Source organism: Condylostylus longicornis, unplaced genomic scaffold (genome assembly GCF_029603195.1).
Source record: "Condylostylus longicornis isolate FDR11 unplaced genomic scaffold, ASM2960319v2 ptg000171l, whole genome shotgun sequence".
NCBI lineage: Eukaryota > Metazoa > Arthropoda > Insecta > Diptera > Dolichopodidae > Condylostylus > Condylostylus longicornis.
In genome coordinates, this window is record NW_026578139.1 from 189142 (window position 1) to 207750 (window position 18609).

General features: G+C 29.7%; 1 protein-coding gene across 1 annotated transcript in view; it reads right to left on the reverse strand.

Moving 5' to 3' along the window:
• The window catches only part of LOC129616280 (solute carrier family 12 member 7), a gene marked incomplete at its 5' end in the record, with an annotated part of 277715 nt that overhangs the window by 63482 nt on the left and 195624 nt on the right, over positions 1 to 18609 (reverse strand). The window contains 4 exons of the mRNA XM_055531859.1: positions 3236 to 3598; positions 11673 to 12185; positions 12248 to 12404; positions 12464 to 12593. Coding sequence (XP_055387834.1) covers positions 3236 to 3598; positions 11673 to 12185; positions 12248 to 12404; positions 12464 to 12593 — 1163 coding nt within the window. The remainder of the gene's footprint in view (positions 1 to 3235; positions 3599 to 11672; positions 12186 to 12247; positions 12405 to 12463; positions 12594 to 18609) is intronic.

Here is an 18609-nt window from a genome sequence, read left to right on the forward strand (position 1 = left end):
TGACAATCTGAGTTTAAAAATTTTTTTTGGAAGTATTTAGAAATAACTTTGATTGCTAAATGGCAATCACTTAAATCTGCTAAACCACTCAATAGAAACTTCACAGATATTATATCAGACCTATAAGTGGACAGACGACGGCCGATTTTCATGAATCTAGCTTAAATATTTTTTCAAATATTTAAAATTTCTTTTGGAGTTGTATGACAGCGACTTAAACCTGTCAAGTCATTCCACTAAACCTTCAGAAATATTTCCATTTAACCTTCAGAAAGCCATTTAACCCAAATTTCAGGGTTACGTCTGAAATTGGACACACCTTTGCCGAGTTTCATGAATCTATTTTTATTATTTTTCCAAATATTTAAAACAAACTTTTGAAGTTATATGGCTAATACGCGAACCAATGCAGTCGTTCCATTAAAATTTTCAGAATGTATGTAGAACATGATTGGACACACCTTTAAAAAATTTAATGCCTCTGATCATAATTAGTTTTGAAATATTTAAAAAAAACTGTTTGAGTTTTATGGTAGCTACCAGAACCCGTTGTCCGAATTGGTAGCAATTACAATAGCAGCCTTTATTTGCGCAAAAGAAAAAACTTGTGAAAGTTGGTGTCAATTGCGTTATTTGTTTTTGAGTTATCGTGCGATCGGACGATATTGAAATTTCCCACAGAAGCGAATGTTGAAATTGCTTGGCTCTTTCTCGTAGCTGCCATACAACTTAAATCGTAGTTTGGCCATATCTTAAAAAATATTGAAAGCACAGTACTGAAATTTTGGATAAATCAATATGGAAACTTTAAGTTATATTCTATCCCATAGTCAGCTATGACATATTTATTCGCGCATTTTTTCTCGTTTTTATTGATTTTAAGTGCTGTAATTATCAACAGAGCTGATTTTTTGGAAAATGGTATGAGTCCATTTTTTATATATTGAGATATTTAAGATTGAAATTGTGATTGTAAGTACGGAAAGAAGCTGTCCATAGTTCATCAAAATTATCAATAACTTAGTTTTTCTAAAAAGCTCCATGTTTTTTGATCAAAACAAAATCAATTGAAATTTTGAACAATTTTTAATCAAAAGGCAGTTTGATTACTCCAAAAGGCAGTAGACATTTCTAAGAACCGTTTTTAGGCAAAAAAGATTTGGAAAATAGGGATTTCGTAAAACTTTGTTAAAATCCTTGTATCTCGGAAACCGTTGAGATTTGACCGCTAGTTTCAAACAAAAATTTTTCCCATTTTTTTATGCCTTAAACAAGGATATATAATATTGTGCTCTTTACTGAATCACCTTATTTACGTACTTTAATTCTAATTATAAATTGACCAGCATGTTTGGGGGCACCAGAAGCACTCGTCTTCGGTAATTATGGCATCGAAGGACGAATTCTTTTAAGTAATTTTTTCTAATAATTTAATCGGTTTTCGCATACTTCTACACATAACGCATATACTTTAAAAAATTAAATAATCTAAAACACAACATTATTCTGCTGTACAATACACAATATAAGACCCTGTATCACTGGTGAAATCTTCTAATGTAAAGAAACTCAATAAGAAAAAAAAACCTTTGCAATATTAGGTATTTTCTTCTACGAAAGAGATTAAACTTATCTTTCTAGTTATTCAACTTAAAACAAATTTGATGTTTTTAAAATGTTCACATTGGAATAAAGTTGTTTTTGTGCTCATCGTTGTGTGCTAAATATACAATTTAAGAAAGAAAGCAAAGAAAAATTAAAAATTAGATTAGATAATAAGAGGTTGAATTGCAAAATATGAAAGATTGCGTCTATATATTAACAGTAATCAATCAATAAGTAATATTGACATTTGATTTTACGGGTTCGTTGTAGTTATTGGCTAATAACCGCCGCTGTTATTCATCGCATTGGTTTTTCTTTACACTTATGCAGAATATAACGCACATATGACGAGTATTTTACTTACAATAAGAATGTACTTTTGCAGAGGGTCAATCAAGTGTCAATATTTTGAGGGTAAAATCAAGTGTCAATATTTTGCATATAAAACCGCACACTCATAGAAGTAGATGATGTCAACAAAACGGGCAGCGGTAAAACGGAATTTTAGGCTATTTCAATGCCAACGGTAAACTCCGCGTCGGTAGTTTCGCTTCATTCCAGACAGTCCAATTTATATATTATGCATATTATTGTATGTATATGAATTTTGAAATTTCGCCGCGGAAAATCGCTCTTGTTCTATTTGCAACTTAAATTTTCCCACATGTTATAAAATCGTACTTCGAAAAAATTATGTATACCAAAAAAATAGTAAAATGAACATGATAATTGTACCAGTTGTTGCTCAATACGTACTTAAAGCACACATTCAAACGGTGTGTAGGAAAGAGTTGACAAAAAACTTCATTTGTGGAGAAAACGAATGGTAATATGGTATTGAATATTATCTACCGCGTTGTTTTACTTACTTTATTTACATAATGTTTATAAGAATGTTTAAAAAATTTATAACAATAAAAAAAATAGCAAAACTTTTTCACTCTAGTCTCTTCATGATTCATGCACTAATTTCTCTGTCAATTAAAGTTAGTTTGCAGAAAACCACTGCGTATAGTATAGGTATAACTATACATTACAATAATGAGTATGAAGAATAATTATACTATATACGCATGTAATCGTTGATGCAGCTCATTCAACTTATGAGAATATGAAAATTAAACGAAAATGAATAAGTTTGGCAGAAAATTGGTATACATTTTGTACGCTTTGAATACATTATAATATGTACAGAATTGAAAATATATATTTTTTTTGTTTTCTTTTTATCTTTTTCCGTATGTTGCTTTTTCTTCTGTAAGCGTTGGAGATCTTATTTCTTCTGCAAGCGTTGGAGATCGTTGGAGGGCTAATATTATAAATTGATGATTGATTGATGTTGAAAATTTATTTACTAAAAACAAAGCACGCCGATGAAATGTTAGATTCAGTTTATCAAATTTGTATATATAAATTTAAAAAAAAAATTATAATCTTTTTTGACAAAACTGAATGTTTGTCCTTATATTTGCAAACTTCTTGGGTTTAAATTTTTTTGAACTTTTTTCTTCTACATATACAAAGACATTTGCTATGGTCACTTGGCCTTGTCCGATTGTAAACATCGAACCTTATAATAAGTGATTATCATTTAATATTATAGCAGTAAAATTAATTTTCTGTTACTTACACAGCAGACAATCCATCACCAACGTGTTCAGCTACCAGAACATCGCAAAATCCTTTAACTCGCTCGTCAGTCATATATTTATGCAAAGTAGCTTTCGATTCGGCAGACCTTGCGATTATTTTCGCACATGTTCCCACTAATACCGAAACGCATATTGTTAAGCCTTTTCCAGCTTTGAGCTGGGCAGCAAATGAAAATATTTTTCGATACTTTGGTAAGTTGTTATCATTTAATTTGCTTAATACTAAGATTTGGGGCCGCCAATTTTTTGTATGTGGGGGCCCTTCTTCCAGTCTCAGTAGTGCATACCGTGCGGCTGTTAACGCCATCCCCCGAATACCGTCACCCCACTCTTTTTCTGCTCTGTGTTTAGAAAAAAATTAAATTTTTTATATTGTAGAAATATATTGTAGTAATTTATAAATTAAAATATATTTTTGTCGTATCTTTCCTGGCTTAGGAGCAATAAATACAAAATTATTTGAAACAAAAATTAGTGAAATTAGATATAGTGAAAAATGTAAAATCGTCCCGCAGATCAGGTTTCGAATCTTCTAATTCAATGTTTTAATACGAAGAATTTAAATATTAAATTTCAATGAAATCGGTTGATTATTTTTCTTTATATACGCAAAAATGTATATTTGGCCCGTAGTAAACGCCCAGTTGCTGACATGTGATTTCTTCCAAAAGTTAGGAAGTTTTGCGGACGGTCAAGCGAAACTTATACATGAAATTTCAAGTAAATCGGTTGAATATTTTCTTCAAAATGGTCAAAAATGTAAAACCGGCCCGCTAAAAAGTGCAGTTCCCGAGGCCTGATATGTCCCAAAAGTTAATCAATCCGTTCCATTGTTTTACGTTTACGTCCCCAATTTGATTTCCGAGCCCTGATCTTTCAAAAAAATTTACAGATTCTTTGTTTTAGTATTCCAATTTTATATATTAAATTTCAACAAAATTGGTTAATTAATTCTCCTTATATACGCAAAAATGTAAAATTGGCACGCAAAAACGTCTAGTTCTCGAGGTCTGATACATCCATAAAGTTGATCAATCCGTGGCATAGTCGAAATAAACTTACATATAAAATTTCATCAAAATTGGTTAAGCCAACCTTGAGATATACGCGTGCACACAAAGACAGCACGACTGACTGAAACCTCTCTAAAAACAGTATATTTACACTTGCCTACTATGGAGAAGTATGTTCCTACCGAAAACTTGATATACGAAGTTTTTTGCCATCACATAGCCTCTCTTATTGTATGCAATTGCTTCCTTATTAACTCACGTTGACGCTTTTTTCAATTTTTATACCCGTACGAACGTATGTCGAAGGGTACCATTATATAGGCCTTCATGAATAGACATAGTTTCGTATGGAAACCATGTTCACAACTCGTCAATCTCAAATAATTTTTCTCCTTTTTGAAATTTTAAGTATAGCAGACTGTGTAAGACAGGCGCGTTGTACAATATGATTTGGAAGCGCCATAATATGAGATTTACTTTGAATACATTAATTATAATCTTTTCACATATATATGTATATGTTTTGAAATCACATAGTATAGTATTAAAAATAAAAATGAAATGTTAAAAAACTAAGGATTATACAAATATATAATCTTGTGCTTGTATAAAAAACAAAGTGAAAAAGGATAAATAAATTTAAACATGTAAGAAAAAGAAATTGAAAGGATATTTAATTCATCAGCATCATTTGAAAATAGTCAAAAAGGAGAGGCTCCGAGAATTAAGGAGCACTTTTAAATTAACAAGTAGCACTTTTGCTACTAACGTAACGTTGCGCCAATCCTGATACGTAATGCACAAAATTCTAGTCAGGACAAAAGAGGAAAACGGAAAAAAAATCACATTCTCAATTCTTATAATATACTTAATATGATACTCGTAAATGAGAATACATGCAACCACATCGCATACAATAGTCAATCTGTCGGCCTGTGTGTACGCGTATATCTCAAGTTTTGCTAAACTTATTTTGATGATATTTTTTCATACGTGAGTTTATTTGGCAATGGCAAGAATTAATCAACTTTTGTAATGTAACAGACCTCGGAAACTAAACATTTTAGAGGGCCTATTTCACATACTTTTATATATAAAAAAAAAAACTTTCAACCGATATCCTTGAAAATAATTGTTTAATAGTTTAATTCGGCGTGTTAAAATAATGAACCTGTGAATTTTTTGGAAAGATCAGCGCTTGGGATTACTCTTTTTACCATATCTTCGAAACGGATTGATGGAATTTCTTGAAATTCGGTATTTCCAGTTCGAGGAGAAAAATTTTTTAATTTTTCTGCCTTTAACTTGTTCCTTTGATTATGTCATCCATCTGCTCTGCAGTTGTATGGAGAAATTTCGATTAAATTAAAACTTGGAGCTTTTTTGGGAATTCAACTGGCACAAAACGAAATTCCACGAAAGAACCTAATCCATACTTTTCTAGGTATTTAAACTAAAAGTTTATGAGCGCCCTAAAAATTCAAAGGAAGTGTTCAAAGGGCATTTACATAATCTTTTCTAACACTTTCACCAAACTAGACAATACACATATTGGTCGGTTATGTGCTGATCATATCAGCATTGTATACAATAAGTGAGATTTCGGTGGAATCGCACTTCTTCGTAGTAGGGAAACGTAAATAAATTATTTTTAAACAAGTGCCGGTGTGTGCAAATTTTTTGGAACGATCAGTGCTCGGAAACCAAACTGGGGGCCAACTTTACATATTTTTCGAATTCATGGAATTTTTTGAAATGGGATATTTGAGCTCTGGTTGCTAACTACAATATGTACACTTATTCTTAGGGCTATCACAGAGGTGACAAGGTCAACTATATAAGGGGCTTAGAAGCAGAGTGGCATATGCCACATTTTTCTTTTTTGAATCCAAAATACGTAAAAAATATATATAAAAATAGATTTCTCAGATTAATATTTTCTTAAAGCTCAAACTTTCAGTAACAGGTTTAATCAAAGCGTAAAAAACAAAAAAAAATTCGATTAAAAATTTTCGGAGCTTGAAAAATTTTTACTGAACTTTTAGAATGTTTACCAATCTAAAAGTGTGTGACGTAAGTTATAATATTTAAGGAATTTTATTTAAAGATTACCATTGAAAGCGCTAGGGTCATTCGTATTAAATTTATTTAAATTTAATACGAAAATTAAGTTTAGTTTAATCAGGTCAATTATGCCCTCATTTTTGGTTGTCATTTTTAAATTAAAAACTAAAAGTTAATAGAAAATATTAATATGTCTTTATCGTGAAATATAAAATAAGCTATTTTAATTTAAAAGCTGTATATTTTCTTCCGAAAATAACTTATCTCTTTCCGGAAATGAAAAATGAGATATTTAAAATACACAAATATTTCTTTTCATCATAAATTTTAATATTTTAAAACTGAAAACTGATTAAACTTTGTGTTGACACCCAAACCGGTTCGCTTATTTCATAAACCAAACAGGAAGTTTTTACAATATGGAAGCCAGGGATAATTGGGTAATACATAATAGATATATGTATATAAGATATATAATGTAACATAATGCAAATCCAAATAGTTTCGAAGAGTAACGCAAAATACGAATAAAATAAAAATGGCTTTATTAATTCAAGGCGTTAAGTAGCATGTTAACTTAAAGCGCAGTAGGTAGCACAGTAGTCTAATAACCTTAAACTTATTCAGTTCGATTCAGCCAAAAAAAGAAAAAATTATTCAAAGTACTCAGTTAAAAAGAAAAACAAAAGTTAATCTTTCAAGTTACTATTTTACTTACTTAACCATTGAAAATGTTTAAGAAATTTTTGACTTTTAGCGTTACATATTTCAAAATTAGAAAATTAAAATTAGATAATTTGAAATTAGAAAAAAAGGAAGTAAGTAACAAAAGTCAAAAAATTTTAAAAAATATATTAAAATAATTTGTTTTCTCTAAACTTTCGATTTTTGAAATTTATGATTTTAGAAATAAATAACCCGATATTAAATTAAAACAAATAAAAACGTTTCACTCGGTATAAACCGATTGAATTATACCGTGCACCTTTCGTTTTTGTATAGCAATTACTCGAACCTGTGATATCAGTCTATAGAAACTTCACCGACTACCAAGTTTCAAGAATCTGACTTTATTATTTTTCTAAATATTAAGAATAAGCTTTTAGACTTGTATGGGAGCTACTCAAACCTGTTAAGCAATTCCACCAAAACTTCAGAAATATATCTGACCTATAACTCGACACACAACTGCCAAAGCTCATGAATCTGACTTTATTATTTTTCCAAATATTTAAAATAAGCTTTTAGACTTGTATGGGAGCTACTCGAACCTGTTAAGCAATTCCATCAAAACTTCAGAAATATATCTGACCTATAATTGGACACACGACTGCCAAAGCTCATGAATCTGACTTTATTATTTTTCCAAATATTTAAAATAAGCTTTTAGACTTGTATGGGAGCTACTCGAACCTGTTAAGCAATTCCACTAAAACTTCAGAAATATATCTGACCTATAACTCGACACACAACTGCCAAAGCTCATGAATCTGACTTTATTATTTTTCCAAATATTCAAAATAAGCTTTTGGAGCTGTATGGCAAATACCCGAACCTGTCAAGCAATTCCATCAAAACTTCAGAAATATGTCTGACCTTTAATTGGACACATGACTGCCAAGTTTCATGAATCTGACTTTATTATTTTTCCGAATATAAAAAATTTGCTGTTGGAGTTGTATGGCAGCCACCCGAACCGGTGTAGCTATCCCATTATAATTTTTAGAGCATGTGTAGGATATAATTGGACACATGTATACAAAATTTTATATTTATAGCTTTATTAGTTTTTGATAATGTCTTTATATCTAACAATTCCCAATACTCAATTTTTTTTACGAAATATTACGAATTTTTGGCTTCGTTGCTGGTTTTTTCTTTAAATGCCACTGATTGTGTCATATTTTTTATTATTTTTTTCTTTTTTTTACGCAAAAAAGAGATTAATATTTTAAAAAATCTCAGGATATTATACACATTTTTTAAAAAGGTTCCCATTTAAATTCTATTGCACGAAAAAGAAAGAAAGGTAGGAGGAAAGAAAAAATGAAAAAAAATTTCAAATTCATATTCCAGTATGGTTTCAAATGTGAATGAGGAAGGATGTATGATTTTTTATGCACATTTTGTATTTTCCAATAAGGTAAGTTGAGTAGTGTCGGCTAACAAAAATGTTATTAAAAGTAATATAGGTTGACACATTTCAACAATTTGAATTATCTCATTTCGGTTACTTATACGTTACTTATAAAATTGTTTCAAATAATTTCGGTTATTTTTTAAGTTATTAAAAATAGATATGTATGTACCTACTTCCAATAAATTTTTTTTTTAAATAATTATTTTATAACTATTTCAAACTTGTTATATTGAGTGCTTCAAAAATTTTGCTGTGCTCTTTTTTCATATTTTATTACCAGGTAGACAAGAGCAATCTATTTATAAAATGTCCCTGCTTGTGTATGTATGACCTATCTAAATTCTAAACGGAAAGAATATTACATAAAGAACCAAAAATTTTAAAATACCTGTTATTTTACTGTCGGAATTTTTGAGTCATTTGGTAAAATAGCATTTATTTCAAAAATAAAAAAATATTCAAATCCGGTCATAAAAATATATGATTGTTTTTTCCAACCATTTTAAATATTTTTTTTCCTAGGTAATTGATATAAATGATAGTAAGTTTTTAATATTTCTTCAAATAAAAATTGAGGTAAAATTTTGAAGTTTATATAAAATTTGTATTTAACAAATAATATTTGATTGTATTTTAGATATTATTTTCTAATCCCCTCTTCAAATTTTTTCTTTACTGTGTATTTATATCAATATTTAATAATTATCTTTCATTAATTATATTTTCAACTTGACACCACAGTTACTTCCCATATCTTGAGTTAACTTACCCTATGAGAAAAAAAAACTGTTCACTTAAAAATAATGAAATGCTTTCAGTAACATATAAAACGTTGAAGACGAAGGTTGCGCTTGTTGTTTTTCCGCTTTTTTTTTAATTTTAAAATAATTATCAATGAAAATATTAATATATTTTTTTGATTTTTCAAATATATTTTCTAAGTTTTACCTGCTTTATAATAAGTGTGAATTAATTTTAATATTTCTTCTCAAAAAATAGCCATTTCGATTTAAAAAAAACCTATATAAAATAAGGTCGTGCTTTCAAGTTTCTCTGTGAGCATTGGGACTTGCTAAAGCCATTACTGCTACTATATTTCAATAAAATTATTTCTTGTGCGAAAAAGAAACAAACAAAAGTTTGTGTTGTTTTTTACCCACCATATTGTGTATACAATAGGTAGGTTATGTGATGGCAACAAATTTTGCATATCGAGTTTTCGGTGGGAACGTACTTCTCCATAGTAGGGAAGTGTAAATAAACTATTTTTAGCAACCTGTCGGTCTGTCGGTCTGTGTGTGCACGCGGCTATCTCAAGTTCGGCTGAACTGATTTTGATGAAATTTTATGTGTAAGTTTATTTCCACCATGGCACGGATCGATCAACTTTTGGTATATATCAGGCCTCGGGAACTGCTCTTTTTAGCGGGCCTGTTTTACACTTTTGAACATTTTGAAATTATTCAACCGATTTACTTGAAATTTTATATATAAGCTCAGCTCGACCGTTCGCGAAAATTCCTATATTTTGGAAGAAATCAGGCATCGGCAACTAGACGTTTACTACGGGCCAAATATACACTTTTGCGTATATAAAGAGAAATAATCAACCGATTTCATTGAAATTTAATATTTGAATTCCTCGTATTAAAACAATGAACATGTAAATTTTTTGGAAAGATCAGGGCTCGAAAACTGATTTGCGGGCCGATTTTACATTTTTGAACATTTTGAAGAAAATATTCAACCGATTTACTCGAAATTTCATATATGAGCTTTGCTCGACTGTCCATGAAAACTTCTTGCTTTTGGAACAAATCAGGCATCAGCAACTGGACGTTTACTACGGGCCAAATATACATTTTTGTGTATATAAAGAGAAATAATCAACCAATTTCATTGAAATTTAATATTTGAATTCCTCGTATTAAAATGATGAAATGTAAATTTTTTGGAAAGAACAGGCATCGGCAACTAGACGTTTACTACGGGTCAAACATACACTTTTGTGTATATAAAGAGAAATAATCAACCGATTTCATTGAAATTTAATATTTGAATTCCTCGGACTAAAACAATGAACATGTAAATTTTTTGGAAAGATCAGGGCTCGAAAACTGATCTGAGGGCCGATTTTACATTTTTCACCATATCTACGGAACGAATTGATGGAATTTCTTGAAATTTGATATTTGAGTTCTTGTTGTTACCGAAACTAACTGGAGAGTATTTCAGGGAATTCGAGTAGCACAAAACGAAACTCTACTAAGAGCCAAATTTACATTTTTCTAGGTATGTTAACTATAAGCTTACTAATGTCCTAAAAATTAGAAAGAAGTATTTAACAGACATTTTTATAACATATTGTAACACTTTCATTTAATAAAATGTTCATGAGGATTTGGGATGTTTGGCAAATAAAAACGATTAAATACAACGATTCATGTTCTTACAAACAAGAATAATAAATTACTGGTAAAACCAAAAAAATTAAATACATAAAACAATTGTTTTTAAAAAAAAAAATTTAAATTCACTTTGTTTATAACCTACATAACATATTTACATAAAAAAATACAATTTTTATTAAGATATAAGATTTTAAATAATAAATGGAAGCAAAAAAAAAATTATTGAAAAATGAGAAAAGAAAGGTATCCCAGAATTGATTTTTACAAACAGAAATTTATCTTGTTGTTAAAATCTTTGGTTTTATTTAATAAAAAAATTAGAAATATCAAAAAAAAATGCACTATAACAAAAAAAAGATTCATTTAATTAAAAAAAAACACATTATTAGAATTTTGAAAGATTTTTTGTAACAGTGGAATTTGCTTACCGTTGGGCCAGATAATTTCCTATAATTATGTCAACTTTTTACAAAAAAAAATAAAGTAAAGTTTTGAAGGTCTGTAACAATAATGGGGGTATTAAAGTTTTTTTTAGCTCTAGGCAAATCTTACAACGTACTTTTATATAGTTAGTGTATATAATTTTACTATTTTTAATCAAAAATTTGAGAAGTAATAAAGAAAAAAAACTCATTCGAAAATTAATAACGCAAGAAGCGTTCGTTAATCGATTTATAGTATGGTAAATAACAAAGCTGGTAAATAATTATGATCAATATACAAAACTGATAGAATAAAATAAAAATAATTTAATTAAAAATACTTACAATGATTAACCATAACTTACCCACGATATTCTATGTATTTATAAACCACTATTGCTAACCCCATCGCAATCAATGCAAAATACCATGACGTCATAAACATTACAGATATACACAGCGTTAGACCGATTAAAGACAGTGACCAATGATAAAACTTAAAACGTGGCCTCCAATTCGGTGTTCGAAGCAGAGTTTGTACAGCGCATGCCAAGTTTACAAAACCGTAGCACATTAAGAAAAACATTGATAATAAAGGAGCAAGAAGGTCGACATTTCCGAGTAAAATACCGCATTGACATATACAAATTGTCAAAAATAAAGCTCGTGTTGGCTCACCTCGTTTCGATGAAACGGCAAACGGCTCTAAAAATGGAATTATTCCATCCTTCGCAATAGCTTGCAATAACCGTGGAGCTCCGGTCAAACTTTGTAGACCAGCGCCTAGTGTTGAAAGGAACGAACCGATTAAAATGACCCACTGGTTTGGCCATGCAATATTTGCTACTACCAATCTTCCTCCAATAGACTGACCAAATCTATGTCACAAATAAAAATATAAAGATTATCAACCATGAATTATATCAGTTTCAATACTCACTTGTCTCTTAAAAGAAGATTATCAACCGTTCCGGCAAATAACATTACACAGGACAAATAAACTGTACTTGTTGTCAAAATAGCGCATATAGTTCCCACGGGAATACTTTTCTGAGCATCAGCTAAATCCCCAGACCTATTTGAACCAGCCATAATACCTATACAGAAATACAATATATTTCAAGTCTAACACATAAAATGACATGTTTAAGCTTACCTGTAACAGAAGGGAAAAAAATGCCGATAAGTATAGTAAACGTTGTAGTTATATCGTTTATCACGTAACTATATGGTTTTGTTGCTTCAGCTTCAATCGTGTTTCCACCGTAAGCGATATATTTTCCTTCCTGAGAAAGAGAAATATACAAAAATTTAAAGAAAAACTGTTAATTTTAAGGATTGAATTGCATAATCTTAAGAATACGAAGTGTCTAGAATTTTGCAAAATTATGCCAGAGCTTGGATTGTGTTCAAATAATCAATCTTTGGTGTTAGAATTATGAACGCCAAACTGTGAACTTTTCATCAGCCAATTTTTTTTTTGTTTGTTTGTTTTCGAAACAACAAACAAACACACTTTCTTAAAAGCTATATAGGACAAGTATAAAAACATTTTCCGCCAAATGTGATTAAAATCAGGCTTACATTTCATATTGGCATTTTTAAATAGTAGTCTACTACATTTTGTAAATTTTAATATTAATGTACAAATCAATTCTCAATCCTCAATAAGAACGGACGGGTTTTCACTTTGTCTCAATCAAAATATATAAATTTTTAAAAGTTTCAGTTATTGTAAGTGAATATAGTTATAATAAATATTTTTATCTACTTTTTGATTTATTGCAACTCAATTAGGTTGTGCATTCTACTATGAGTTGGTCTAGGCTGGTACCATCCTTCCTTGGAGCAGTTTTTTATATGCCAGCATGTGGAACTGCAACTCAAGACTCGACACGATAGATTATTTGCAGCTATTTCAAATTAGACGATAACAAGAGAGGTTTTGGTCTAAAACTGTTAAACATGATTCACAATGCAAACTCTGTTCAATTCGTCTTTTGGCAAAGTCTTTTGACAACGCTAATTGTTACTGCTTTTAATTTCCTCGACAAAAATCGCTGATGCGTTTGCGAATTTTGTGGGAACATTTTTAATAAGAAAAATGTTAACAAAATAAGTTTTGAATTACAAAAAAAAATAATAATAAAAAAAAATAAAAATTTTGAATTATAATTTAATCTTAAGGATTTATTTTATTTAAAATAAATATTCCGGTATGAATGCAATCGAAAGTTGAATTTTTTAAGTAATTTTTTTTCTAATTATTTAATCGTTTTTCAATGTTACTATATTACAATGTTTTAATTATTTAACCGTTACTATACGTATACATACTTTAAAAAAATAATTAATTTAAAAAATAAAAATACATTGTATATATATAGCATCTTAAAAAGTTACCAAAACTTTTACCACAAGTTCCTATATCACAGGTGAAATCCTTGAATTTAAAGAAACTAAATAAATCAATATGCTTTAGAATATTAGGCTTCTTCAAAAGGAATTAAGCTTGTTTTTCTGTTATCTTTTTGTTATTCGACTTAAAAAAAATTGATGTTTTAAAACTGTTAACATTGAAATTCAACATCCATATACAAGCAGTAATCAATCAATGATTAATAATTTTTAAATGAATATTAACTAAAATTTTAAAACAAAATTGCAAAGTTTATATGCAAATACTGTTCTATATATTATGTAAGCATAAAAACGCACCAAAATGCTGAAAAACAACGACATACGATTTCCACTGTTTTTTCAGAACAATAGCGAAACGGAAAAATTAAGTATTTAGTGTTTTGCATATAAAACCGCACACACGTGGAAACAGATTATGTCAATAAATGGAATTTTAAGTTACTTAAGCGCCAACGGCAAATTCCGCGGCGCTAATTTCGCTTTAATTTAGTCCCGTTAATATATACATTCTATATGAATTTTTACATTTCGCCATAAGAAGAAAAATCGTCCTTGTTCTGTTTTCAACTTCAATCATACTAATATGTTATAACTTCGTACTTCGGAGTTCTACACCAAAAAAAAAGTTAAAATTGAACACTGATAATTGTAAGAGATAAGTGGGCCCAAAATCACATTGTCACCTCCTTGTGGTGTTCCCCGATAATGGCGGAGGATAAAGGAGTGATTAAAACGATCAAAGTTACATTCGTCTAGAGGTCATTTCTCGTGGCGGATCCCTTGTTTTGTAAGTTTCAGCTCTACATATATACGTAAGCTAACGACGAGCGCCTCAAGTCAAGGTGGAACAGCGTATGCCAATGACTGCGTGGTTGAGTTGGAGCTTAATATGCGGACTCTGGATGCCAGCTCTCAAGCTTAAACAAGCGCTACACGTGGGAACAAAATGGAAGGTGAAAAAAAGAACAACAACAAAAATAACCACTAACAACAACAATATTAGGGACGACTATTACAATAACAACGTCAATACTACTACAGTAGGTGCTCAATCGTCAGTAGGTGACTGACGCAGAGGAGAAACTCTTTCTCAAGGCAGTAGGAGAAAGGTCGGCGCCTTTCTGCACTGCAATGTTGCATAGGAATGCATGGACATCCGTCACATACCATAATTAAAACACCAAGTAGTGGATAACCAGTGTCTTCAGGAAGATAAAGCCTTGGGACGATTGTAACATAGTGCTAATTGATGGCAACAGCATGTCTAAACAATATGGTTGCGCCACCTACGTGACTAAGGACGAAATAGCCATCAATCTCTCCAGGGACGGATTTCTCAATAGGATAGGGAAGCAAAATCCCAGCCTCAAGATAAGTTCTTCGTATTAAAACAATGAATATATAAATTTTTTGGAAAGATCAAGGCTCGAAAACTGATCTGCGGGCCGATTTTACATTTTTCACCATATCTACGGAACGAATTGATGGAATTTCTTGAAATTTGATATTTGAGTTCTGGTTGTTACCGAAACGACTGGCGAGCATTTCAGGGAATTCGGGTAGCACAAAGCTTGTAACAGCCAAATTTACATTTTTTTAGGTATGTTAACTATAAGCTTGCTAATGTTCGAAAAATTGGAAAGAACACATTTTTATAATATTCTGTAACATTTTCACTTAACTAGACAATACACATTGCGGTCGGTTATGTGCTGATCACATCATATTTTTTAATTTGATTTTATAAAAAATAAAATTATCAATATATTGATATTACTCGTTTTATTCACACATATATTATAAAATCCAAATACATACATGCATGGATTTTAGTAGCGAATTATTTTCTGCGCATACGGTAATTTATCGCTTAAAGTGCTTATTGTCAAAGCTATTTTGCAATTTAATGCGGCATAACTCAAAGCGAGGTTCTAAAATAAATTACTCAAAACTTATTAGATCTCAAAGGAACTAATTATTTGTTAAATCATGTACTTTTTCGTAATTATTTTTAAGAGCATTACTTATTTTAAGTTTTATCTTATAAAATATTAGGAAAAAAGCATATCTATATATTTATTAAGGGGTCGCTTTTGAAGAAAAAAGGGAAACTTAAAATATCTCACACAGAATGAAACACAATTTTAAAAGTACAAACATAATAATTGCAAGGCTTGCAATACAAACACGCACGACTTGTTTACTATAATACAAAGGTCTATTTTCAAAAAATAATACTAAAATTTATTTAAAAAGAAAAAAATGCTTTAAGAAATTAATGAAATTTGGTGTCGTTTTTAAAGTTTTATTTAAATATGATTACAACTACCATGTGTGACAAATACATTTTTCCCATATTTTTACATTTAACACGTTTTACTGCTAAAACAGATAGAGAAAATTGTTATAGGGAATAAATTATAGATAAATTATAGAAAAAAACAAATATACCGACTTTGACGAGCTTTATCTCGAAAACTATGGCTCAAATCAAATAAATTGTAGACCAAAAATAAAGAACAATCAATCGTCGCCTGTAAAACGGGCACCCAATGATCACTCTATGTTGTATGGTCCCGAAGTTATAAGCGTTCATTTATAAGCATGAAAGTCCGGTATCTCTTTTTTTTCAACAGGCTGTAGCTGGAAAACGAATATATCTGCACCTTCGCCCTCCACCCCTCCAAAATCGACAGACCGACAGGTTGCTAAAAGTAGTTTATTTACGCTTCCCTACCATGGAGAAGGGCATGAAAAATTTTTTCATTTTTTTTTCTTCCTACCTTTCTTTTTTTTTCGTTCAGTAGAAATTAAATGAGAAGCTTTTTAAAAAATATGTATAACATCCTGAGATTTTTTGAAATATTAAACTCTTTACGTAAAAAAAAGAATATGAATTTATACAAAAAAACAGTAACAGAGACAACAAATCGAAATACTTCGTGAAAAAAATGAGTACTGGTGACTTCCTAGAAATAATGACATTATTAACGTCTTTGATTTGACTATAGTTTTAGTCATTCGATCATTCTAAATACATATATAATCAAACATTTAGAAAGCATTGGAATACTCACTTTTTACTTTTTTTAAGTATAATTTATAAACTTTTTTGTATACTTTACAGGCTATTTTAGTTTATTGTGTGTTTTGTAAAATAATATAATATACCGATCCCGACCACATTATAGTTAAAGCATTGAAAACTTAACCCGCGATTCTCACACTATGGTTCAGTAGAACCCAGGATTTAATTTATTAATTTCTTTTTCAAAGTTAGTGTAAACAATTCGAGAGATATATGTAAATTGTACTTTTACTATTAGTCTACGATAAGATTCTTTTATTATTAACCTACTCGTCAGTTTGAAGTTATCTAAGAAAAAGTTTTGAAAATATTCAAAAAATATTCCTAAAGGCGTTTTGGGGTCTGAGACGCCCACGTGTGAGTAATGTGTAAGAGATTTAGATTTAATTGTTTTTTTGTTATTTTTTTTTTATATTGGAAACTTATAAAAGGAATAAAAACTTTTTTATCAAATTTGCTTTTTTTCCAGGAAAGACGATAAGAAAACTTTCTTCTCTAGCAAATTGTACATTTGAAATTTACACAGAGTACTAATTTGCTCTGATAAATCATGAATTTTTGTTATTTAATTCAATTTAATGAATTTTGAAGTAATTTTTGTTTTTTTTGATAGTATTTGAATAAAATGAATTTTCCAAATTGGGGTCTGGTAAACCCCAATGTAAGTAAATTGTTTAACGAAAATAAGCGTGAGTGTAATGTATTCTTATATACAGGTTTTATAACAAATAAACTAGACATGCTCAAGAACCTGCACATATGAAGTAGAATTGTATCTAGAGTAATCTCTTAATCCAATTGGGCTTAAATGTTGTACTTTTGTGAACTAAACTAATTTTGACTCTACATAACTGGGCGGCTATAAAAATTCACACACTAAATCGATATTTATAAATTGTCACTAATTCTGCGGTTTGTCTCAAAATCTAAATAAGAAGTTTTTTGTTTTTACCCCAATTTAGGCGATTTTTTAATTTTTACAAAGCTATCATTTTTATTTACAAATGTATGTTTTCTGTAAGTTTTGTAATAACTTCGGTTAAAATAATCGTAGGATAACCAAATTTTGTAAAAATGTAGAACACAATATGAAAAAAAAACTTCGACTGAAAACCGTTAATTTATAACAAAAATCAAATTTTGAAGTCAAATTAAACAAAAAAGTTTTCTTACTATTGCTATTCTTAAAAGTAGCTCTAAACAAAGAAATAATAAACTAAACGAAGGCTTATAAAATACAAGCCTAGACACAGCTTGTTTTGTAAGATACTTAAAAATTTATTTTTAAAAAAATTACAATTAACTGTGTTACAACATAGCTTTTTTTTATGAAATATTAGTTTTCAAAAATGTTTACAGCCTAAAAATTTTAAAATCCGAAATTTTACCAATTTTATTTTCAGTTCTTATTAGAAATTTTTGAGAATCTTTTATTATGCTATAAGAGAGTATATGAAAAAATTTCGGTAGAATTTTGGAAAAAAAAACACATTTTTTAATTCAAATATGTAATAATATTACTGTAGGGTGAACCAGAGGTTCCCAAACATTTTCTCTCTCGCAGACCCCTTGACGTGTTTTCCAATTTCTGATAGATCTCCTCTCCTGCGCCACTTTCTTTGACAGAGTAGCAAGGTACCTATGATGTGAGAAAGTCAAACAAAAAACTTATTTAAATAAATTAATATTATACCTGTTCGAACGTATGTTCGAAGGGTATACCAAGTTTGCCTTACTGTTTGTAATATTAAGAAATAATGGTCTAAGATGTAGACTCAAGTATATGTTTCCGA